The 26,114-nt window shown below is 37.1% G+C and overlaps 3 protein-coding genes and 1 long non-coding RNA gene across 7 annotated transcripts; 2 read left to right on the forward strand and 2 right to left on the reverse strand.

Moving 5' to 3' along the window:
• Window positions 1–1,670: 1,670 nt before the first annotated feature.
• LOC127793541 (uncharacterized) lies at window positions 1,671–8,851 on the forward strand. The gene is made up of 3 exons (XR_008021442.1): window positions 1,671–1,876; window positions 4,413–4,542; window positions 7,627–8,851. It is a non-coding gene; the product is annotated as an uncharacterized LOC127793541 (long non-coding RNA).
• Window positions 6,083–9,985, reverse strand: LOC127793540 (septum site-determining protein minD homolog, chloroplastic). Of its 3 annotated transcripts, none has more exons than XM_052324290.1 (3): window positions 8,831–9,985; window positions 6,486–6,673; window positions 6,083–6,395 (listed from the first exon to the last, which is right to left on the reverse strand). In XM_052324290.1, exon 1 carries the CDS (start codon window positions 9,831–9,833, stop codon window positions 8,862–8,864), a length of 972 nt encoding a protein of 323 aa, XP_052180250.1. In that variant the 5' UTR covers window positions 9,834–9,985; the 3' UTR covers window positions 6,083–6,395; window positions 6,486–6,673; window positions 8,831–8,861. The 3 variants fall into 3 exon arrangements, with proteins under 3 accessions (XP_052180250.1, XP_052180248.1, XP_052180249.1); XM_052324288.1 differs by having other exon boundaries at window positions 6,083–6,400; XM_052324289.1 differs by having other exon boundaries at window positions 6,083–6,400; window positions 6,486–6,688.
• A 1,730-nt stretch (window positions 9,986–11,715) lies between these two features.
• On the forward strand, window positions 11,716–14,054 carry LOC127806039 (uncharacterized). Of its 2 annotated transcripts, none has more exons than XM_052343001.1 (2): window positions 11,716–11,887; window positions 12,716–14,054. In XM_052343001.1, exon 2 carries the CDS (start codon window positions 13,169–13,171, stop codon window positions 13,790–13,792), a length of 624 nt encoding a protein of 207 aa, XP_052198961.1. In that variant the 5' UTR covers window positions 11,716–11,887; window positions 12,716–13,168; the 3' UTR covers window positions 13,793–14,054. The 2 variants fall into 2 exon arrangements, with proteins under 2 accessions (XP_052198961.1, XP_052198971.1); XM_052343011.1 differs by having other exon boundaries at window positions 11,782–11,887; window positions 12,684–14,054.
• A 1,275-nt stretch (window positions 14,055–15,329) lies between these two features.
• LOC127806034 (uncharacterized) lies at window positions 15,330–20,376 on the reverse strand. The gene is made up of 4 exons (XM_052342988.1): window positions 19,802–20,376; window positions 17,133–17,394; window positions 16,270–16,337; window positions 15,330–15,924 (listed from the first exon to the last, which is right to left on the reverse strand). The coding sequence occupies exons 1-4, from the start codon at window positions 19,934–19,936 to the stop codon at window positions 15,688–15,690; spliced, it is 702 nt and encodes a 233-aa protein (XP_052198948.1). The 5' UTR covers window positions 19,937–20,376; the 3' UTR covers window positions 15,330–15,687.
• Between the last annotated feature and the right edge of the window lie 5,738 nt (window positions 20,377–26,114).

Genomic DNA, 26,114 nt, shown 5'->3' on the forward strand with positions numbered 1-26,114 from the left:
TATAACCGATTGCACACTCTTACATATAAAAAATAAATTTATTTTGAATTAAAAGTGGGTCCAAAGAGTAAATTTATTTTTGAATTAAAGGTGAATTGTCTTTAAACATATTTCCTTGTTTTAATCATTTATGTCTCAAAAGCTTATATTTAAATTTTCAAATCTTGATTTCTCATGCAAAAAGTAAATTTATTTTGAATTAAAAGTGAGAATGTTTTCTTATTGTTTGAGAATGTATAAACATTTTTTGAATTTCAAACTTTATATTAATCTTTTTTTAGTGGCTAAAATACTTATAAATACCTCACAAACTCATTTTTTGAGTATTCATTGCACATATTGCACATCCAAAGTTTCCAAAAGCTTTCAAACTAATTTTCAAACATTTCAAAACTCTCAAAGATTCATTGTTCATCTACTGAAGAGCCGCAAGGCAAGAGAAGAAAAAGAGATCATAAAGCCGAATCCGATCTTCTCCATTCAAACTGAGGTCACCGCTTATTTATTTATTTAAATATTATTACCTTGTATAATTTATTCTTAATTGCTTATTTGTGTCTAAATGTGGACAAATTATTTGTAACATTTAAATTACTATTATGGATTGTATAAATTTCATAAAATCGTTAAAATCTAGGTGAATTTAGTTTTTAATGTAAGATAGGGAGAAAATCTTGGTGTTAGTGGTTTTCTTAGAACCCATTGTAATCTAGGAGTGTATCTAGTTTCCAATGCGAACTAGTGTGAAAACTTTGGTGAGGTTAGTGGAACCCTAATGGTGGTTGAGATATTGAGAAAGTTGAGTAAGTGTGTGTGAAAATATTGAACCACTATAAATTGTCTTGTGCTTCATTTATTTATTTTTGTTATATCTTGTAGCTTACAATTTATTAATCTCAAACTTATATATACATAGTTACAAAATTTTAATTTGTTTAAAATTAAATAACAAGAATTTAATTAAAAAAATAATTTATATATATTTTTAGAGAAAATAATTAATTAATAATATTTATTAAAAGAGAGAAAAATTTTAAAAGCTCAATTCACCTCCTCTTGAGTGGCCATGCTTTAAGAGACCAACAAATATTATTTCTTTTTCAAAGTTTATAGAACAAATTTTTTATATTAACATATTATTATAGATAATTGGAACTAGGAACCGAACCAATAAACTTTTAGTGAGCTGGGTTGGTAACTCGTTTATGGGCCTAATTTTATGTACTTTATAAAAATTAATTTAATTCTAAATTAGTATCAAATCTGACCTAACTTGACCCATTAACACTCCTAGTGATAACATAATAATTGTAAGTATTAAAATATATTATTCTTTGGGAACTTTAAAGATAAAATGTGTGAAACTCAATCTAGATAGTTTGGTTTAAAGATGAATAAAATATTTTATGAAAAGAGTGGATAAAATAAAATAAGTATTATGAATTATAAAAAATTTAAAATCAAATAGACTAATATATCTGAAATTTGAGTCAATTTTTAATTTTATTCAATTTTGATCTTTACTTTAATTTAGTAATCAAACTTTCACTTTTATTTCAATTTAAAACAAATTTATCATTATTTTTCTCTTATAATAATTTATCATTATTCATTTTAATAAATATTATTATGTACCCAATATTGCTCCCATCGCATGTCTGCCGGAAACCTAGATCCTCTACTTTCCTACTTCTTCCCGAGGAGGCCAATCTCTGCCGTGGAAGCAATTTCTTCCAGATAGCTGTCGCGAGCTCGAAAGAGCATGCTCCTTGAGTCCGCGACGTGTACGGACGGACGAATGCAATGAGCAACGTAATTGCGCAATGGCAAAGACGAGAGCTGGGATTGTCCGCTCTGGCCATGCTCACCCAAACAAGTAATGCACCCTTGAATAACCCTCCCTTTGATCCCCGAGAAATTGAAAGAGCATAATTAATCGCATTCACTCCCTCAGAGTTAAGAGATTAATTTTCTCTATAATTTATCTGATGGTAATTGCACTTAACATTTTGAAATTGGGACGGTGAAGGATCGAGCAGTGCCCAGTTTTTTATCCCAAACGTTTGTAGGTTTATGAGGTTAGTAGTTCGGATATTGTGTGGAGCGGCTTCATGGCTCTACAAGAGGCTGGTGTGTTGGGTAGGGAAAGCCCAAAGCCTGTATGGGCTTAAACCCACTGATACTGGAAGATTTGGGTGGATTTGATCCCATGGTCTTTACTCTTCACACTGGGCATTTCCATGTATATCTGGTGTCCTTTGTACTTGGTTTGTTGGCTGCAATTTTAGTTTGTCTTGGACATATCTCTATTTGATCTAATTCCTGTTAGGTTCACACAAGTGGGGGAATATTAGTTTACTCTGGGCATATTTAGGTATCATGCCCAGAGTAATATTTAGGATATTATTTTACTCTGGTAGGAGAGATTGCAATCTCGTTGGTGTTAGGGAAACTCATGGTAGCTCTACTATAACCTTCTATTTGTGCGTTGTGCGTAGTATTTGATTTGAGTTGTTTGTCAAGCAAGAAGCCTAAGTAAAATAATATCACCACCTTGCATATGATTCATTGCATAATTGTGTTGGATGAATCTAACAAGCTCTCAGTCTATTGTCTTTGTCTCGAGATAGATTATAGGAGATCAGTGCAAGTTTTGAAAATTTATCGACTGGATTTATTTTAGACAGTTAGACTTTTATTTCTCAAAATATAATTGTTGTATCTTTGGAGTCTAACTGTAATATCCCATATTTGATTAGTTATATAGAGGTTTTGTCTCTTCTATAAATAAGAGGGCAAGGCAGTAGTCAAGAGAGATCTAATATTCTTTTTTAAGCTCTCGGTTGCAATTGTGAGTACTTGTTGTTCTAAAGAAAGTGAGGCTTGTGTATGAGTTATTGGGCTTTCTTGGATTGAATGAGGGATTGTACTTGAGCGATAGGATTGTATGAGAGCTTGAGTTTTGTATTGATTAGTTTCTACTGAATATAGGCTGCTCGATTGAGGGTGTTGGACTACTCGATGTAGAGCCAATTCAATTGGCTTGAGTCAGGATAAAATGTTGCGTCTCATGTGGTTTGATGTTTCTTCGTTGTTCTGTTTTATGCCTTCAAATTCTGTTCTTTACTATCTGATATGTTGTGATTTGTTGGCTGGTGAGTTGTGAGTGTGTTGAGTGGTGTTTGATTGGTTTTTTGGGTGTTTATAAAGGCTGCCGGTGCTCCCAATTTGTAACGCAGTCCCTTCAAGTTAAAATTGAATCTGGAACAAGAGATTCAAATTTCATTAACAGTGATCTTAAGACAATAATTCTAGCAAACAGAAGAGACAAGAATTTACCTAAAATCCCATCTCCACAATATTGGTGCTGTTTACTTTTCAGTGCTTCTGTTTGTTGTTCAAGCTCCTTGTATTTAACCAGAACAAGCAATGCCTGTCTTTTCTGTTTGCTTGAATAGGGTGTCAAGTAATCCCTCGAGGTATTATCTTTTCAGCTGATGTTATTGGCTCGACCAGATTGGTGCAATTGTAATTAGGATACCATGATCTTCCTGCCTATTAACTTGACAAAATCTTTCATCCCATCTGACTAATTCTTACAAGAAAAAGTACAATGGCCAGTACGCTTGCATATATCTTAAAGGTGATGGGAGAGGACATTACAGCTGTAGTTGGGCATGCGTGCCTCAGGTATCATTTTATGATTCACAACTTTGCTGGCAGTTTCAATTTCAAGACTTAATATAGTTCCTTATGCCCTCCCCTTCCTTCTTGTGTAAAGTTTTTCTTGTTGAAAGGGGCCTCCTTTTTTCATTTTTGTCCTAGAGGTAAGTCTAATCCTGTAGATAGATGATTGCTGCACTTTAAAACCCTGGCGGATTGAAATTGTTTGATGCATTTTCTCTCTCCAAGTAAAAATTTATCCCGAAAGAGGAATTTGATATAGTGTAGAAGTTTCTGCTCTGGTTTGTTGGAGGAAATATCATCCCTGGGAGTGCCCACAATTTGTGTATTAAAGGTATTTCCGTTAGTCATTAAGTTGCATTAACTTTGTATATTTATCTTTACGCCTCAAGTGAAGTGGTTAAGAAGAAGTTCTTTCTTAGTTTGTGGACAAAACAAATGCAATAGTTTTCTCCTCAACCTTTGTAATAAAAGCTTAATGGTTATACAACGGCAATTGGTGCTATATTTAGTAATGGTATTTAAGAATTCCTGGCTGGCAATGGGAGTTAATATCTAGACAGCAATTCCACTGTCTCAGTGTCTCTCTCTCTTCCTCTATACACATACACATATGCACGTGCACATAGATACTTAGACTGCAGGTGGTAATGCATATTTAACTTGTTTGATCCTACTTCTGAAGGATTCATCTTTTGGATTCATCTTTTATGTTTTGTTAAATGTAGGCTGATGGATATGATGGTCTACTATTGCACCATAATGTTGCTGCGGTCACAAAGGTGGAATGAGAGCATGTAGACGACATCTTTGAAAATGAGTTGGTGGCTGATTAAGGCTTCAAGTATAGAAGGCAAAGTAAGTATTTTCTTTTAATATCCTAGATCGGTGTAGAACTGATATAATATATTTCCTGTCAATTAGAAGCCAGTTCATACTATTTTCAGGAGATTCCTGAAGCAAATAAGGGCTGCTTGACATCTAATTTTATGTGGGGATAGGTAAAGATCTTTTAGCCACATTGATCACCTTACTATTTTTTGATAAATAATTAAGTTTGAAGATGGATGCCTTCTTGAAAAAGATATCTTTTTGTCCTTTTGTGAAGTTGTCTACTGGATTATTATCAACTACGGATGGTCATGGTTACAGAAACGGAGAGAGGGTTAATGTACTTGAAATTGAGAGACTAACATTTTGTACTCCGTAGATTTCTTGGGAGGAAATGAGAACTGAAGCCTGTTATCAGCCTATCTGGATGTGGGTATGCATTGATCTGGCAGGGGACTCTGGGAGTTAAACATGGAGAGAGAGTTTACGCAATCAAGATTAAGAGATTGGCATCTTAGAGTCTTTGAATTTCTTGGAGAAGAAGAGACTTTGAAATCTTATCAGCCTATCTGGATGAAGGACACTATTTATCGAGGTGAAACTAAGGAGCTTATCCAGCTTATCCTGCCAGTAGGTTATCCCTAATTGATATTGGAGATGTGGAGGAAGGGACGCTATTATCTATAGAGGTATTCGGTCATATTGGAGAACATGAGAATATGATCTATGATGTAGGTACTTAGTGAACTGTGTTTACTCTAGGATTAGAAAAAATCTCTCTCTATACAACTGATCAAGGTAAAAGTTCCCCCTTAATAAAGGAAGGTTAATCACCTTGTGACCCCCCGTGGTTAAGAAATGGCTATGAAGGCCCATCTGGTTCATATTTTTTGCTCAAATACCCCCTCCATTACAAACAACATTAAATAAAAAAATAAAGTAAAAAAAGCCTCCAGCAGTGGTTCATGATAGTGCTTTCTTTACGAGAATATCGTTAATATTTCAAAGAGTGGTGGCATTACTAGTGGCATTCTAAAGCTTAACTTGAAACGTTGAAGAGTTAGATAGCCATTTTAAGGAAATATGCCAAGGTTTGTGTTTATTTACAGTACCCAATCCACCGTTTCAGATCCACTTGATGAGTTAGGCCTACTCGTAGATTGTTCTGAACTTCTTATATGTGTGTCGTGCATAAGTTAAATAATTCTAGATGGATAGAATGAATGAAAATTTAAAATTCATGTAATCAATCCCACACAGTGGGATAAAAGCTTGGTACGATGATGTCGTTATTGTCTGAGCTTTTTCAGTTTTTAGTTTTTGTTTTATCAGTACCATCTCCTCAAACCTATCCCTAGCCTGCCCCCTTGTACATTGAATTACTGAAAAACCATGATATATTTCTCAAAATAATTGGATACCTCTACTCTACTTGGCCACTTTTTTGTCCCTCACCTTAGTCCCTATCTTGGGAGTAAGTCAACTTGGGAAGCAGTCATGCTCACACATGCACAAGCGGCCATCTCTCTATCTATCAGCATGGTTAGCCTATATCGCACAATGTAGATATTTACATCTGGGTGGCATTTACTAAGGTGATTGTTTTCCTTACATGTACATAATATGCATAATACATATATAAACTTACATATGCATTCAGAAATGCAGGCAACTGATTCCAAGGTATTTATTTGGTCTTTCTGTAATGTAAATAGATTGGGCTGGATGGAGGATTGGGTTTTTAGGACAATGGACAAGGTCAGGCTTGAGGGTGAGTTTAGCTGCTTGCTGGGGTCGGTGGAGTTGGTTAATGTGCTCCTTGACGGGCAGATTGATGTGAGCTGCCCCCGCCCCTGCCCCATATCAGTTATTGCCATCCTCTGTCCTGCCAAGATTAGAGAAGTGCTTTCAAATATATAACAAGCGTGGAAAGGTTAGATATATAATTGTTTATTTATGATAAGTCTTACCTTTATGTCTACATATCCAACTAGGAGAGCACGGTTGCAGAGGTGAGACTGGGGTTTCATCCCCACCAACTTGTAACATTGATGTGATGTGGAGATTATTCAGATATTCAGTAGTTGTTGGTGTTTCCCATTATTCTGCTAATTAGCATGCTTGCATATTCCAACCCAAAAAAATGTCGCAAGTAGACCTGCAATCTCGTAGACTTTACAATTGTGAAATGAAACATGAAGTATTAAACTTGTATTTTATTTTCAACAATTGGACTTAGCAAGGTGGCATATTTTGTTCACAAGAAGGTATTTGAATGAACTTTACAGAAATTCCAAAGTAAAGATTCAAATATATTCTGTATTCTATAATCAATGAACCAAGAAAGATTGAGAACTGGAAGAGGAAGCCACACAGGGAAGAAGGAAGGTACTATAAGTAGATTGGAAGCTTTTTGAACTCTTGGTCTTGGACAAAGGTAGAGGTTTCTACTTTAGGTTTGCAGGTTTCTAGAGATAGTGTCATCCTCATAGGATTAGGGATCAGAATTCGGAAATGGAGAAAGGAAACGATGATTAAGTGTCATGAAAATGGACAAAGTACATACGGGTGGTGGCTGGAGGCCTGATGAGAGACATGAGTTTCATCCATATTCCCCAGGCTAAGAAGGGAGTTTGGAAAGAAGTGGGTTTCAACCTCAGCCTTAGTCACCTCTGGAACTATAATATCAAACAAGCCAGAGCAAGTTTTGATACCGAAAATATCCAATATATGTACTTCTCCGGATAGAAGGGTTTGTATGACTGGATTTCCCTATTTAAATGAACTAGTTGGATTTTTATAAGTTGAATGCAAGCAAATCTATTCTTTCTAAAAAAAATAAGACAGTTTGAGACCATAAACAATGAGTTTTCTCATCCTTCTTTCCGTTTTCCTTTCCCCTAACTTTTAGTATATTGTCCATTTTACATGGCTTTGTTGGCATATAAGTTGGACGTAGTAGACCAATTGGGACTTCAGATATCCTAGGATCCTGATTGTTAAATTATTATTTTAATGCATGGAGCAGGTACAAATTTTGGTATCATTAGCTATATATATTATCATCCATTTAGTCATTGTTATGGTTCTAAATGCTGTTTAATTAACCAGGAGATGTTACTTCTAGGGGCCAGAAGCTGCTCTATGAACAACAACAAAGATTCAGGTCAATTTGAAAGCATAAATTTTCCTTATTTGGAGACTCTCTGAACTGTTGATATAAAAGAAGGGCATCTGACCAACATCTCAAGGTCGTGCTGCTGGTTCTTGTGGTTTGGAAATTCATGTTTTAAATGTCCTGAGTGGCTTCAAAATAGTAGTGAAGAGAAGTTGATTACACACACACACCCCGCAATGATGGCTGTTCCTAAAGAGGATGAATCTCATGGGCCCATGGCAGGTGAGATCACTTGAAGACCACTTCACGATGGATGCATGCATTGGGGGCAGATGAACTGTTGTTCAACTACACTTGCTTTTGTTGAGTGTTCGTGTATAATCAATTCTTAACACTACTTGGTATTGAGATCATTCTTCATACGCCCTGTATGTTGTGCAGTAACACTTGACAGATCTACAGTTTGAGGTATGCATTCTAATGGACTCAATGGAGATAGAAGAGATCATGTGGATTCAGCAATTACTGTTCCAGACACTTCATCTGCAAAAACAGGCATGATCGATCTCTACTCCTACCGCAGGGCAGAGACCATACCCAGTTGCTTGCAAAACCCGAGTAACTAGCATTTGATCAGGGGGCTGCAAATTAAACCTTGCCCAGATTGCCTGTTATGACAAATCAACTGGCATTGTTGTCTTCCCAATCCCATGAGGTTTCCCTCGGCCAGTTTGGCATTGGGGGGCATATAAGAAATTTGTGGGGAAAAAATGGAAGTTGCAAGTCTTAAGATGGCTCAAACAATGATGTTGGAATGCATAGAATCTCAACCCAAACATCCTTTCTTGAAATGTTGCCCTACTATGAGACATCCATTCCTACTGATGACACAACCAACCAAGTTTACTAAGATGAGTAGTAAAGGCAAAAATGCATCTTTGGACGATCATAAGTGCTAGAAAAATCATAGAGTGGAATTGAATTGAACTGACACAAATCACAACTGCAAATTAGCCAATTCGAATTGTGGCACTGAAACCCTAGCTAGAATCATCAACAAAACAAGAAAGAAGAGTCCTCCCTTCCCAAATCCCCAACTATACACAGCTTTCAATCTCCCCCTTCCTCATCCCCAAAAAACCCACTTACTACGATTGAACTAAACACAAAGAATCCAATAAACTGCATGCAACTTACCAAAACAAAATTCAATCTGGATCCAATTCCTCTACCCTCCAAAGAAAGAAAACCAGCCCCTCTTCTTCGGCTCCTCTTCCACCATCACCGCCTGCATACTGTCCTGCTCCACCAGCCTCCACGCCGCCTGCTCGAACGCCAATCCGGCCAATGTCGGCGGCCTGTTCAGCACCAGAGGGTACCCTCGATTCGTGCTCCGAATAACCTCGGAATCCTCTGGAATCACCCCCAACAATGCCAGCCCCAACATTTCCTGAACGTCGAGCACCGACATCATATCCTCACCTTTGATCATGTCCGTCCGAACTCGGTTCACAATCATCTTGATATCCCTAATTCCGTCGCATTCGAGCAATCCCGTAACCCTATCGGCGTCGCGCAAGCTCGTTATGTCCGGCGTGGTCACCAGAACCGCCTCGTTCGCCGGCGTGATCGCCGTGATGAACCCAGCGTCGATGCCGGCGGGACAGTCGATGAGTATGAAGTCCGGGCAACCTTCCTGCCGGTCTTTGAGGGCGTCGACGAGCCAGACTAGGGCTTTGCCGCCGAAGCCGATTGGAAGCTTGGAGCGGGGCTTGGAAATGCAGAGCAATTCGAAGTTGGACCACCGCTTGTCGCGGACGAGGGCTTGGTCCAGGCGACAATCGCCGTTGAGGACCTCGACGACGGTGTAGTTGACGCGGTTCTCAAGGCCGAGAAGGAGGTCGAGGTTGCGGAGGCCGACGTCGGCGTCGATGGCGACGACGGAGAGGCCAAGGCGGGCGAGGGAGAGGCCGACATTGGCGGTGGTGGTAGTCTTTCCGACGCCACCCTTGCCGGAGGTGATGACAACCACTCTGGGAGTCTCGCCGGCCAGTTGAGGCTTGCGGTTGTACTGAAGCACTGATCTTACGGAGTTGGCTTTGAGTTTTCGAGATTTTAGGGTTTTGGATTTGAAGGGCGTGGGAGTGGGAGAGTATAGGGTGCAGGGTTTAGGGTTTGTGAGAGACTGCAAAGACATCATTGATCTTGTAGAGACAGAAGAGATGATGTATTTGTTACGATTTTATTGGAAGCAAAATTGTCGACGGAGAGGATTGATGAGGTTTCAGATTGAGAGAGAGAACAGTGGCACCCAGATCCACTGAGAATTGAACTTGTGTTTGGAAAGTCAGAAAAAGGGGAAGAAAATAGATTGTTATCTTTTTCTCTTTTGTTTTCGCCTTTTTTTCTGTTTTCCCTTTCCAAATTCCAAGGACCCGAAAAATAAATTATAATAAGAAGCACCACCTAATGCTAATAATAATGCTAATGGTTTAAGTTTTGGAGTTTTTTCTTTTTTCCGCTAATGGTTTAACATAACTTCATAAGTTTTGGAGTTTTGGTTTTATATATATTATAGTTTGGTTAATTTTGAATTTAAAATTATAAATTTAATCAATAATAATATTGATACAAGTTTTAATCAAACTCAAATTGATAAAAATTAGGTGAAGAGTCTTATCATAATGCATATGTTGATCTCATCTTTATTAAGAACATATTGTGAAAAATGTGGTAAAAAAACATATTTATTATATGCATTGTATAAGGGATAAGAAATATTTCTAGATAATAATTTCTTTTCCATTAAATAACATAAACCTAGCTCCAAACAAAAGGATTTTAATATTAAAATTACTACTCGTCTTTACCATTTTGTTGATTTCATATCTATTTTGTTGCTCATATCTTCTCATTTTGATAGGAAAAAAAAAAAATGAGGTCACTAGAGATACAAATATCTCCAATTAAAATCAACATATTAGCTATTTAGAAAATAAAATTATTATGAATTATCCGAGAAAATGTAATTGAGTTACCCACCCGATAATTCGTAAATCATCCAAATATGACATTGCTTAATATAAAGTTTTAAGTATAATTAATAATTAAATATTATAAAATTATCATTTAGACCCATCATATTTTTTTATTTTTAAGGAGATATCACAATAAAGAGTTTCTCTCTAATTTTTTCTAAAAACTTGTCATTTCATCCAATTTATACATGGAATATTTATTATTTTTTCACGTAATTAAATTATTTTCATCGTGTCTCGGGCATGCTTTTATTTTATTTTTTACAAAATTACTTCAATCTCATTACATATAATCTCACAAAAGATAAATATTTATAATAAATCACAATTATGAGCACAAATTTTAAAACTAATTAAGGAAAAAATATTATTTATTTATTCCTAAAACAGGAAAAGATAAAAATTAAGAAATGATTTAGAGACATTTCAGTAAATTATAATTTTCGAGACACATTTATAAGTTCGAGTTTACTGTGCAAATGGGGGTTAATATGTAATTTGGGGTTTAAGAAGAAATACATAAGCTTCAATGAGTTGTTACAACATATATAAAGATGAAATATTCAATTAAATATCAAATAATTTAAAGATTAATTTATAGTGAGTTTGAATAAAAAAATAAAAATTGAGAATAAAGCTAAGAAAATAGAGACAAAAAAAAAAGAAAGAAAAGGCAACATTTATAGTTAATTATGTGGAAGTTTCTACTTTTGTAGTTTGACATCATACCCTGCGTATCTCCGCTTATCCACACCACCAACCAATCATGTCCAGAATTAGCTGATCCACAGTTCTCCTTTTCTCATCAGCTTAGATCTCACATCAGGCCTATCCGACGGCTGATATCACATCCCAACGCCCCCCCAATTCGGCCCCAATCAAGACGAACCGACGCTTCTTCTCTGGCCACGTGGCAGCCAACCACCCGGGCAGATCACTGCCCAAACTGAAAAGTCAAGGCCTTCTAGATCAGCCCCACAGCTGCAACGCTTAATCAATCGCCACGTGTACCGACCTACTTCTGAAATGACTGTTTTGCCCTTCTCCCACTCTTCCCCGTCACTTCTCCTAGGCGATATCTCATGTGACCAGTTTTATATCTTCCCCCCCCCCCTCCCCCCCTCTCTCGTTTTTTGGCCTAGGAAATTAGGTTTTCCGTAGATCCAATCACCAGAAAGCTCGTGGATTTCTTCTCTCTCCGCTGCGCCTCCACAAGGTTCGTCGATTAACCCGTGTTTTTGATGTTTGGTTTCTCCTCGTTCTTTTCGATTTGGTGTCTTAATTGGGATGTCGTTCGTAGATTTCTGTAATTTTGCTGAACTCGGTGCTTCGATCCACTGCTAATTGGTTTTAACTTGGTAATTGGATTTGTGGATTATGTGTTAAAATTGTGGGTTGAAAGTAACGTGGGGTAAACTAGGGTTCCCTGTCAGATTTTGCTGAATGGATCTGGTATTGGAAGTTTTGGTTTCGCGTGATCTCGTGGATTGGATTTGATTAGGGTTTTCTAAGGCTTGTGGTTATTCGGAGCTTCTAGTTTAGGGCTTCAATTTCGTCTGTTTAATATTTGTGAAGTATGTTGAAATTCCACTCCAATTGGGGAAAGAATTCTTTACATGGTGTTGGGTATCGTCGTCTGCCCCTTTTTGGAGCCCTAAGTAGGGAATTATCTTTTTCTTCCGATTTAGAAATAATTATGCTTGTGGGCTTTATGTATTGTTTTATTTGTATATCTGATGTCATTTGAGTTACCAAGAGTGATGCTGAGATGCTGATTTTTCCCAACTAAGAGTTGATTTTGTTATTTTATCCTTGCTTTTTTATCTTGGTATGAAACTAGAATGAGATTGCGGCCACAATACAGGTTTAGTGAATTATTCGTTTATTCTCCACGGCTTAAGTACTTATAAATGGCATTAAGGGATAATGTATAATTTCTGTATTTGTTTTTATTCTACTGGTTGAAAACGTGACTTTTCTTTGAGTCTTTGTTTTCTCCTGTCAAATTTCAGGCTTTACTTCGGTTTTCTTCATTCTTATGCAGGGGGGAAGGCCATGTAAGTCTTCTGACTGTGCTGAAAGAATTGCCGTTCCAATTTGAATAAGCTTATTTGGTCTATTGGTTTCCAGAACATGGGTAAATGCAAGGGTTGTGGGAAGTTAGGAAGAATGGTACCTAGGGATGGGCTTGTGAGCTCTTATCGTTTCTCTCTTATGCAATCCCCTGTTGTTTCTGTTTGGGAGTGTGTTGTTCGTAAAATGAGGTATTCCTTCAGACCTGAGTGGGTGTAGGTGTAAGTCTTGAGCTCGATTGTTTTCAAATTTGATAAGTAATTAGGATAAATTAGTGGTATAGAAGTCAGGAAAAGCAGGGAAAAAATATAAAATTGAATAAATGGTTATGATGTATACATCCTAAGAAAATTTCAGAAGAAGTTGTTCAAACAAGAGTAGGTGACGTGACTGAGTAGGTAGAGAGGTGGTTAGTTTTTTGAAAATGGAATGTAACAAAGTGGCACCTGGTGTTAGAAAAGCAAAGAAGAAGCAGGTTAAGGATGAGTTGGATCGTCTGAAGCAGGCTGAGAAGAAGAAGAGGCGATTGGAGAAAGCCCTGGCCACTTCAGCTGCCATTCGTTCTGAGCTAGAAAAGAAGAAACAGAAAAAGAAGGAAGAACAGCAGAGACTTGATGAGGAGGGTGCTGCAATTGCTGAGGCAGTTGCTCTGCATGTCCTAGTTGGTGAGGACTCTGATGACTCATGCAAAATTATGCTGAATAAGGATGAGGGGTTCAGCCCTTGGGATTACGCCCGAAATGTTGACTTCTTCATGGGTGCAAGGAACGCAGTCCTTCATCAACATGATCTCTCAGAACATTCATTTGAAGGAACTCGGTGGGTTCCTAATATATATGGACCTGGATACGAGTGGGGAACCAGTGACAGGTCAGTCTCATCTGGGGCTTATGGAGAGGACCTTTACATGCCGTATTCTTATGATGCAGATTGGGGGACTGCAGAAATCTCTGCAGGCCTTCTTGCAGCACAGGCTGTTGCATCCCTCCAAATTGCAGAAGACGCCCAAGTTGACGCATATGTTTTCAACAGAATGTTACAAGGTTGATCGAACAGAGGCAGTTACTGATCCATCCAGCCCATGGTATCTACATCTTGGTCATGGTTCCGAAATAATTTTCTGTATATATTCTGAATGCGTGTGTATCTCGTTCACTAGATATTGTGCGTTGGCTGTTTTTGTTTTTGTTGACGTGTTGAGCTTGTATTTTTTCTGGTTGCTTCAAAGAGCTTTATATCTATCTCCCTATGAGAGTTTGTCACAATTTACAGACTTTAATGAGGAATATCTCATCTTTGTTTTCGCCTCATAGGGTATTTTGTTTCATGTATTATGTTCGTATTGTCCTTCCTGAGCATACTGTTCTGTTCAAGCATCTTTCAGGAATTTCCCTTCCCCAAGATGGGCGAAAATCAATTAAACTCACGTTTCCTGAACAAAATCGTGTGCTTGCGTGCAGTATGTTCAGGACAAGTTGTGGGTTCTTTTTTTATATTGTTTATAAAGGTATATGCAGGCAAATGAGATTTCCCATTTCCCACCCCGCAGATAAAAAGATATGGTTGTGTTGTGTTATTCGGCCAGCAGTGGATAGGATTATTCCTTATTACTTTCTCATCCACACATCACATTTTGTCGGAAAGGTGAAGTTTGTCTCTTTTTTTTTTTTAATTCTTTTGCACGCCCGTGACCTTGTCTGCAAGTTCCCAGATGGACTAGAGTTGGGTGGCTATCTAATTGCTCCCATTTAGACTTTGGAATTGCTACCTTGAGAATCTGCATCCTCAACTTGAAATGGAACATACGGTAAAAAGCACAAGGAAAAGTTTCAAGATTGAATTACTTGAAGCTCGGAAGACATTTTTTCACTTGGATCTTCCAGAGTCGGCTTTCTTTTCTTATTCGGTCTTAAAGAAAATTTGAGTGATTCCTATTTTCATCTACTTTGGCAAGAATCGACACACTTAACAATTTTGGAAAAAAAAAAAAAAATATCCTTACCAACATTATCATCTCCCCCTATGCCTTCGATATGCGACTCACTCAAGCAAAGAAAGGCCACCAAGTCCAGTTCCAACTCAAGACGACTCTCACCCTTGGGTGATATTTTGTCAAAGAGTTTAATCCGCCAAATGTGATTACAAGATCACTCAGGCTGATAGAACTTGCCTACACAGAATGGAAGAATTTGGTGCATGATCTCCAGGCCTTTGCCGTTCTAAGCTTATTAGCATGACGGTGGGAACGAATGACGGGCTTCCCAAGTCATCATCATGTTGAATTTTATTTTATTTTTGCTGACAATGTAGAATTTTATTTTAAATCACCTGCATACTTAGGAGGATAACAAGTCAAAATATGTTACAACGAAATAGATGGAGATTCCATAACAAAAAGATAGAATAGATAAAAAGGGGTATGGTAGGTACCTTAAGAAACTCTAATGGTAATTGCAACTTATTACAGCAGCATTCACAAACAGTTTGGCCGTCCTGAAGTGTCTCACTTTCACTTCGTACCTGCTTTTTACCAAAGACGTTCCTCAAACTTGAGAACAATTTTAGAACTCATGAACACTACCAAGTATACCCACCTGCCTGCAAATTTTTGATAAATATAGATCATCCTCATATGGCGTATTGTAAATCTACTTGAGCCCAAATCGCGAGCGAATCACAACAGGACACAAGAGATGGCAATAATTCAAACCCATTGGATAGGTGACAACGACTATAGCATTTTACACTTGATTCACAATGAACAACTTCACAATCACTTTTTGCGTGGTCCTTAAACAACAGGGAAAACACTGATGCACCAGCACCTGATTTGCAATCAACAACTTCTGCCACTTACTTTTGCGTAGTTTTTTAATTGGATTGCACCAGCAAAATACTTCCAACTATTGGGGCCTTGGATTCTGCTTAAGGGGTGCTTCAGAATCACGTTGCTGTTGCACCTGAAGCACTTACAGCTTCCTGGTCTTCCAAAGCTGAACTGCTAGATGGTTTGGCACCAGAAACTAGGTTCTTAAACCAAGTAGCTTGGAATCTAGGCGCCCCTCTGTTGGAATTGCTTGGGGACTCTGAAGCAGCAGCCGATTGGTTGGAAGTGACACCCAAGAGGAACCGGTAAGCCACTTTGCTGGCTGACACAATCTCTGTCTTAGCTTGTCTGAACTGCAACCCACAAAAAGCACCACACAAAAGCTAAATTTAACCATCAAAATCAAAGGAAAACATGTCCAACACATGGTAGAAGGGCCAATGATAATATAGCACACACAAAATTATCCCTGTATTTTCAAATCTATACCCATCAGACCAGTTAAAATTCTTGTTGACATATTCTAACAAGTTCAAACAGCAAGGGATAGAAAACTTGGATGCAGTTGAAGGGTATATAAGCAATTTTGAATACTCCATATGATGGCAGAAATCTAATCCATGTGAAGTGCGGGCTTGTGTATGTGCTGTTGGGTTTAGGCATAACTGAGTGAGAGGAGTATGATATGAGTATCTCACCCGTAAGGCTGTGGTTTCTGCTATTTCCACTGCTGTATCACCCGCATGAGCAAAGCGGTTTACCCAGCCTGTTACAGAAGAAGCTGTAAGATACATTCTCTATACTTTAAATAGAAACCATTCCATTCTCAGAACACAACTCTTTCTCAATAGAAAAAAATAATGTGGGAATCAGGAGCGGAGCCCAAAGGTTACCACGAGCCACTAATCAGGGAAAAGCTCTAGTATAAAGCATGAATATTAGTAATGCATCCATTATTTGGATTACTTGAATAATACAATAATGGTTCCTGTTAATTTGATTTCATAAAATATGAATATTGATCAAATTTATAGAATTTTGACTTTGCAGTCTAATGTTCACAGCATTTTGGAGTTGGTCTCTTGAGTGAATGAAAATTTCCCCCTTTTCTTGTTCAAAACCAAGGTAGTATAAAAGTACTTGCAGTTTTTAACTATTGGTGGTAGACAGATGGTTGCCCCATACATGCTCATTATACAGCTTGCTAGGGTGAAAATGAAATTGACACTCGACACAACAAAATATTATAATAGGTCAATGAATGAAAGGCAGATTTCTTCAAAATCCATATCTGCGCTCTAGTCCTTATGGCATCCTCAGCATCAAATCCAGCATATGGCACAATTGTTTGTAAAATTGAGGGAATGGGGAATTTCAACTCACAATTTCAAGGACCAGTAGACTTTTATTACGTGCTTATCAATTCCTCAATAAATACACAAGCAAATATGTAAATATTTACAAATGTCTTGTCTTGAAGAAATGGACAAAAAAATCCCCCAAAAGGGTGTCAAGTATATTCAGAGAGAAAGATACAGAAAGAGGCTGTGGTGCAAATTACCAGGAAGTTTAGGCACTCCAAGCCTTTCACACAATTCATCGCAGAAATGATTGCAGTTTCTTGATAAAAGATCATATGTGCATCCTGGCCAATCCCTACTTAATTCCCTGAGGATCTGACTGACCTTGTATACAGAAAAGTTTGTTGTTCCAAGAACAATAGATTCACGATATGTATACATTGGGTTCTTTCCAGCCGGGTAACTAAAAACTCCAGAACCTTGTTCACAGTAGCCAAATGACCATTCATCATCCCCATAAACCTGTCATCCATCACAATAACATATAACAACATGGCATGAAATCTCCAGATGCCTTACACTCAATTTGGATTCATAGAACATGGTAAGGTCATGTCTACACATGGCTAATGAAGCTCAACAAAAACTGAAGGAGCACGCCGTGCAAATGGAAATCAAGCATGAGAGCTAAAGTTCCATGAAACATGATGCAAAAGGTTCCAGTCTAACCAAGCAAAAAGATGAAACTGATGTAAGCATATTGGGGCACTGAAACCAATCCACATGTTTGGCTGAGTCCAGATGACAATTACAAATCATTTCTACCCCTCTAAAACTGGATGCATTTTGATTGCTTGAAAAAACCAACTTGATACCACTTAACAATAACTTGAATAAGGGAAAATGAAATGAGCACAGTTCATATTCTCCCATTTCAATCATTATCAGTTTTGTATTAGATTAACAAAGGCCAAAGAAAAGAGACCGGTTGCTAAAGTAACTGAGAAGAGAAAATCAGATTGAGAGAGTGTTAGAATGATCAAATTCTGCAGAGTATCATGATATCCAATCAATATTAATGCTCTGGACAGCACTAAATACGTTGATGGCACAAAAAATTTGGGATTACCAAGTAACCCACTGTCAATGTTCATAAAGTATTTAGATTACATGAATTTATAAGCACACACTAGAAGTTATTGTTAGAATTAAGTAGCAAGTAAAAATCATCTTAAAATAACTGAGTTTAAGAACATAAATATGTACAGTCAGGGAGTAAAAGGACAAAACAAAAAAGATGAGGAACATGACAGGAGAAGAAGATCAGGAAACGGATAATTATAATCATTAGAAAGAATGAAGAATAGTGAACAGGCAACAACCAAGATGAAGATTATGTAAATCAACATTAATAATATGTAAAACAGACAAGTCAATTGTATGGGATGAATTGCGTTCATGCACTATCAATCAATGGTTGAATGTCAGCATTGGGATGCAATATTCAAAAATGAAAAGGTTATCCAATCTTTATTTGCTGATATGTGCAGAAAATATCCAAGGATGTATGTACATATAAATACAAACAGGCATATATGTGGAGTTTGTAAGGAAATTGGTCAGCAATTTCCCCAAACCAGATGTCTGCAAGAAAAAAATTTCCAAAATCCATGCCTTTTAAAAGGCATGGTTCTAAACCACGGTTATGGTGAAGCAATTACTCAAAACCAAAAGTTCATTCTGCACAAAAGAAATCTTTTGATCAAAAGGATAGCAACAATCTTGTTCATGCTGCTGTTCCCTGAGCTACATTTTTGCAAAGTGTATTGCTATTTTCAAACAAACAAATAATTCATAGTTTCAAACCAGCAGTTTCAAATCATGATTCACACGAAAGCATGATTTACAAACACAAATTTATCAAACATTTTATTCTAAAAACACTGGATTTGGGAAAATCAATCTATAAAAAATGGGAGTGCAAACTTTGCTAGCAACGGTAAGGTAGCTCTTTTATGATTGAAAGATCGTGGGCTTGAATTGTGGAAACCACCTCTTTCCAAAGTAACAGTAAGGCTGCATAAAAAAAAAAAATCCTTGCAATGCAAAGAGCCTCACGCATTGGGGATGCCCTTTAATTCATAGAGAATGAATATTGCATAAAACTCTATATAAGTGTACATATCACATGTAGGGGCCAAAGGAACATCAATAAATGTATTATATGCATAAATTTGAATTTGATAGTTCTTCAAGAGAAAATATCAAAATGGATCAATTTATGTGCATCCTAAATTTGATAGTTGATATGTCAAATTCAAGAGGCAAAAGACAAAAGCTATTAGTTACCAGATCAACCCAAAACATGTCCATAAGGACTTCAAAGCTACATCTAACAGTCAGCATTATTAAACTGCAATGAGAACAATGTATCTTCTGCAAGTTACAGATGACAGTTTAACGTCAGAATGAACCCACTTGGTCTACTCGGTCTTTTCTCAAATTTAATAATTAATGTAAGCAACTTCATTCTGAACAAGTTGCTGTTTTTGTCCAGCTACCAATTCAGACCAAAGCCTAGACAATTCTCGGAAGCTACAGCTAAGTGAAAGCACTTATTACTAATAATGATAAACTATTCATCCAAATCCAAACCTCTCAATTGTTGATAAGAAAACACTCTGGAAATGCAATCCAGGCACTTCAAATTTCCAAAGAACACCGGATCAGAACACTAAAACCTAATCTGTCATTCATCACATGACATCTGTGCAGTACGAAACCATACAAGAGATATATATAAGTTCAGTTCAAGTTAAAATTTCCACATCAGAGCAACGGTTACCGAAGCAAAAACCCTGGATCTCACATCTTGTACAATACGTACGTATATATATATATAGAGAGAGAGAGAGAGACAGAGAGAGACCTGGACGGCGCTGTGGAAGATGCCGCCGAGGCCGATTCCGTCTTTGAAGATCTTGTTGATCTGAACAATGGTGTTGTTCGTCTTGTCCGATTCGCTGTTCGTCACGTCGTAAATGTGGAGGATGACCTCCGTCATCTTCAGCACCGCTTTCTCTGCTCTCTCCCTAAGTCGATCCAAGAATCCCTAAACCCCCAACCTCCCTCTCCGTGGACGGTCTTCAGCTCGGAGATAAAATTGGAATGATGCGTAGCGTAATTGAAATCAAGAAGCGAGGGCAATCTTTATCCCCACCGAACCGAAGAAATCATGAAGGAAGGAACAAAAGAGAATCCTACTCGTCGCCACCGTCAATTTGTTCTTTCTTGCTCGCTGGCGTCTCTCACCTCGATATGCTCAATCGCTGTAGCTTTTTATTGATTTGCCGGTTGCCGAACGCAAATTATAGCGTTTGATTTTTGAAGCTTTGGCGTCCAAATTGTGAGTTACTTGTGTCTGTCCGCCGTAAAATGGAACCATAGTGACATGGAGATGGAAGCCGATCACGCGCGACGCATGTGCGAGAGTTTGTTCTCGGCAAATCTGGAGGGAGCCCAGTATGCACGAATAGTGAAAAAATGTTCGAGCAAAAGCAATTCTCAATCGGAAAAAAAACAAAAAAAACAATTTATAATTCAAAAATAATTAATTAATCGATACATATATTTAATTAATTTACTATATCTCAATTAAAGTTGAGACTTGGTGGAATTTAATAAATTTTAGTATTTAATATTTATTAAATCAATTAAAATGTGACACTTGACTAGGGATGGCAATTGTAACCGAAATCGAGGGAACCGGACCGAAACCAAACCGGTCAACGCGGTTAAAAACCGTTTGACTGGGTAATGGTTTGGTTTGGGGAAAAACCGAACACTGTTTCAATGGGTATGGTTTGGTTATGGTTTTCACTAAAACCAAACCAAAACCCGAACCGAAACCGAACCGAATAGTGGGTAACCGAACCAAACCGAACCAAATCGAACCGAATATATTATATATATAATAAAATAGGTATAATATATATATAATATATATATTATATAAAAATTCAACCCAACCCACCCAAGCCCAACCCACCCGCGCCCACCCCAGCCCACCCGAGCCCAACCCACCCGCGCGCAACCCACCCCAGCCCACCCGATCTGGCCTTCTTTCTCCCCTTTCTCTTCTCCCTTTCTCTTCTCCTTCCTCTCTGGATCTGGCTCTCGCTCTATCTCGTCCGCGCGCCCTAGCTCCGCATCTCTCTTGCTCTCGCTCGTCCGCGCGCCATAGCTCTCCGCATCTCTCTTCCTCTCGCTCGTGCTCGCTCGATCTCTCTTGCTAGGGCTCGACTCGGCCTTTCTTGCTCTCGGCTCTCGCTCACCCTCGCTCGATCTCTTTTGCTAGGGCTCGGCTCGGCCCCTCTTGCTCTCGGTCGCCCTCGATCTCTCTCACCTCGCGTTTCCTTTCTCTTGCTCGTCGGCGGGAGCTCGCCTTCACTCTCTACCTCTCTATTTCTCTCGCTCGCCATCGTTGGCCCTCTCTTGCTCTCGGCCCTTCTTGCCCTCACTCGCCCTAGCTCTCTGCCATTCTTGCTCTCGCTTGCCTTCTTACCTCTCGCTCGACCCCTCTCGCCCTCGCTCGCCCTTGTTGCCTCTCGGTTCTCGCCCTCGCTCGCCCTCTGCCTCTCGGCTCTCGCCCTCTCCCCCACGCTTGCTCGAGGGCTCGGCCAGTCAGCCTCGCCCGCCTTTGCTCGCCTTCTACCAGTCAGCCTCGCCCGCCTCTTGCTCGCCTTCTGCCGGCCTCTCGGCTCTCACATAACTGGTTATTGGTATGGTTTTTTTTTTTTCGGTCATATTTTGTTTACTTATTTATGCTTGATTTGTTGTTGAGGTTGTTGTATTTTTTGTGCAAATTTTTACAGAATATGGCATGCTCATTTGTTGTTGAGGTTGTTGTATTTTTTGTGCAAATTTGGCATGCTCATTTGTTGTTGAGGTTGTTGTATTTTTTGTGCAAATTTTTACAGAATATGGCATGCTCATTTGTTGTTGAGGTTGTTGTATTTTTTGTGTAAATTTTTATAGAATATGGCATGCTCGCAAAGTGGTAGCACACAACAATGTTTTGCGAGCGGATCTTCGTCCGGTGAACAAACTCATCAATCAATACCGGTGGAGAGTTCTCGAGACGTAAATATTTCTGATAAAGAAATTGGTGGTAGGACTAGAAGTGATGTATGGAAACATTTTCACAGAGTGGTCATTAATAAAGAAATTAAGTCTCAATGCAACTATTGTAAGAAATTACTTGCGGGTAAATCAACAAATGGTACATCAACTATGAAGCAACATCTCAATAGGTGTCCTAAGAGAAGATTGGTAGGAGATATAAGGCAAATGTTTATAAAATCTGATTTGAAAGGAGAGATCTCTTCTGGTCCATATGATGAAAGAAAAGGAAGAGAGAAATTAGGAAAGATGATCATTATGCATGATTATCCTCTTTCGATGGTGGAGCATAGTGGATTCAAAGATTTCACAAGTACCATTCAACCTCTTTTCAAGTGTCCTTCTCGTAATACTTTGAAGAATGATATCATGAGGATTTACACTGAAGAAAGGGATAAAGTGATGAGTTTGATTGAAAACATTGACAGTAGGGTGGCTATTACAACGGATATGTGGACTTCTAGTAACCAAAAAAGGGGTTTTATGGCTGTTATAGGACATTTCATTGATAAGTCTTGGACATTGCATAGCAAAATTTTGAGGTATGACAAGTATTTTTTAACTTAGTATATTGTTTTATTGTTGTTAAATTTGATAATTGTAGTTCTAAACTTTAAATTTACTAATAATTTATAATTGTATGTCATTTAGGTTTATCTATGTCCCTTGCCCTCATACAAGTGATGTGTTGACCGATGTGTTAATTGATGCTATGCTTGGGTGGAATGTGGACTCAAGATTATCCACAATTACAGTGGATAATTGCTCTACCAATGATAGTATGATTGGTAAGATTAAAGCAAAATTGAATGTTGGATGTCTTTTGAATGGTAGATCTTTATTGCATATGCGTTGTTCTGCCCATATCTTGAATCTTATTGTTAAGATTGGTTTAGATGTGATTAAGCATGACATTGATAATGTGAGGGAAAGTGTAGTTTTTTGGACAACATCTCCAAAAAGAATAGAAAAGTTTGAGGACGTTTGTCGACAAATGAAAATGTCTTATACTAAAAGGTTGGGTTTGGATTGTCCTACTAGATGGAACTCTACTTATTTGATGCTTAAAACTGCTTTGGTTTATAAGTCTGTGTTTCCTCGACTTAAATTATTTGAATCACAATATAAGAATGTGCCAAGTGACGGGGATTGGGAAACTGCAAAAGATGTTTGCGACAGATTAGAGTTGTTTTATAATGTAACTGAGTTGTTTTCTGGGACAAAATATCCAACTGCTAATATGTACTTTCCAATAATTTGTAAGGTCAAGTTGACATTGAATGAGTGGGTTAAGTCTCCCAATGAAGTGATTAGTACAATGGCAAAAAGCATGTCAGATAAGTTTAATGCATATTGGAATGTGATTCATAAGTTGATGGGTGTTGCTGCAGTGTTAGATCCTAGGTATAAGATGACTTTTCTTGCTTTTTACTCTCCTAAGGTCTATCCTTATGACTATGATGAACAAATTAGCAGCATCAAGTACCTTTGTTATGATTTGATGGAGGAATATCACATTAAAAAGAACAAAGTGAATGATGTGAATAACCAAGAATGTACATTGGATGGGAACGTCACTCCAAGAGAGAATTTCATTTCTTTTGATGATGAATATCAATCTTTTCTTAAAAAGAGGAAAACTACTAAAGTTACTAGTTTCAGAACTGAATTGGACCTTTACTTGGATGAAGATGTTATAGTAGATAATGGTCAGTTTGATATTTTACTTTGGTGGAAAGTGAATGGGGTGAAGTATCCTACCTTGCAAATTATTGCAAGAGATATATTAGCCATTCCTGTATCTACTGTTGCTTCGGAGTCGGCATTCAGTTCTAGTGGGAGACTAGTGAGTCCTCATTGTAATCGACTTCATCCAAAGACAATAGAAGCATTGATGTGTGCCCAAAGTTGGTTGTCAAATGAAATGAAAAAAGGTGAATTTATTTCATTTACTAGTTATTTTTTATTGTTAAGACTTTAACATTTTCATATTAATTTATTTTCTATATTTATAATTTTGTTAGATGGAGTTGGCTCATTCATTTCAGATGGATATGCATCAATTTATGAAGAAGATATTGATGTTGTTGATGAAGGTATTAACTTTCGTAGCTAAATTTTTTTTAGCTTAAATTACAATTTAATTATGCAAATATTAATTTATTGATCTTAACAATTGTAGGTTTGGAGATGTGATTTTATATCCAAGAAGTTTTGTAACTTTATACAAGAATAAGGTAACTTTATTAGTATTTATCTTTATTTGTTGTGAAATTATCAAAAAATTTTATGAATGTTATTTGTCTTTATTTGTTGGTATGGATTAAACTAAAAAAACCATGGTTAAACCGAAACCGAATGGTTTGGTTATGGTTTTAAATTTTTAAAATCAAATGGGTTTTGGTTTGGTTTTGGTTTTAGAAATTTAAGTTTGGTTTGGTTATGGTTTTGACAAAAACCGAAACCGAACCGAACCATTGCCAACCCTACACTTGACCACCATCTCACTAGTTTATGAACCCAATCAGTTCATTGAGCTTTTACCTATCCTCGTTTAATAATTAAGATATATTAATTGAAATATATTAAATAAATATATTTTATCCCATGTCCAAGACTTTAAAAGACTAGGCGTAAATCTCACAATTTTTAAATAAAACAATACACTTTATTTTTTATATATTTCAATTTTTCCTTATATAGTAATTAAAACAAATATTTATATATACTCTTCCTTCCTTATATCATTTTCAGTCAATTTGTTATCTTAACTCACTCAACTCAAATATTTATTAAACAATAACTTTCAAAATTCATATCAATTTGCCTAATTTACCAAACATTTTTCTATAATCAAACTCATCTTCACCTCACCTCAATAAAATTCATCTTATCTCAAGAGGCTAAACTCAACTCAACTTACCTCATATCATGCTTAGACAAACTCTCAATTCCCTTAAATTTTGATAAAAAAAAATATAGATAAACTTTTATATTTGAGAAATAACATAGATTTTATTTTTTATAATTTTATAACTCTAATTATACTTTCTCTTTATTGTCACTTTACATATATTAAAAATTTTAATAAAATAAAAATATCAATCACAATTTTTCTCCCCTTCTATATCTCTTCTATATCTTCTATTCACACAATGAATTAACTCATATTTAATTGTTTTGTCATTTTTTCTTATTCAACAATGGACAATTCCCTAAATGGAAGAGGAGGATAAAAGAAAAAAAAGTGATGATATTTTTATAATAATAAAACTAAACAACTAGAAATAGAATTTTAAAATTACTATCATTTTCCATATACTAAAATGTCTATTTTTTTTTTACCAAATTTTAAATATATTTAAGTGTTAAAACAAATAGGTAAGTAATTTGTGTGTATTTACAAGATGCTACTACTTTATGCGTTTGGATTTGTGCCAAGTTGGATGCGAGCCTTAGCTCGTGCATTCCATTATTAACAGCTTAACAATTAAGGCTCCTTCTAACGTTTCACAAAAAATGCTCATCAAGACAAATAAATAGTGAGGCAACTTGATTTAGAGGCGTCCAACGCTTCTCGCCATTTCCAATTCACTTGCCAAAGTTTTGATGAACACCAATTCTAAACCACAATCGCTATCTCTCCTCTACAATGGCCATTTCAACACTAATGCAATTTGATTTGTCATTAGAAAAGGCCTGCCATTACAATAGATCCATATGTCGAAGGTCTAAGTGATCGTTTGGAATGGGAAATTGACTAAATAAGACAGCCAGTAGACATGGTAGAAGGTGAGCAGACACGGTGAAAAGTGAGCAGACGCAATGACGATGACTAGTAGACCAAGAGATAGCAATGGCTGAAGGGAATCGTTGATACAACGGTATAGACAAAAATAATTTTTTTACCATGTATCAGATATATGCAATAAAATATAACATACACTAACTTGCGTATATAAATAATACGCATATTCAACAACTGAATATAAATAAATGCATATCTACTGCCTAATATAAGGATGGAGTATATAAATGGTTTCTATACTGAGATTGAATCT

The sequence above is a fragment of the Diospyros lotus genome, chromosome 1 (genome assembly GCF_014633365.1).
Source record: "Diospyros lotus cultivar Yz01 chromosome 1, ASM1463336v1, whole genome shotgun sequence".
Taxonomy (NCBI): domain Eukaryota; kingdom Viridiplantae; phylum Streptophyta; class Magnoliopsida; order Ericales; family Ebenaceae; genus Diospyros; species Diospyros lotus.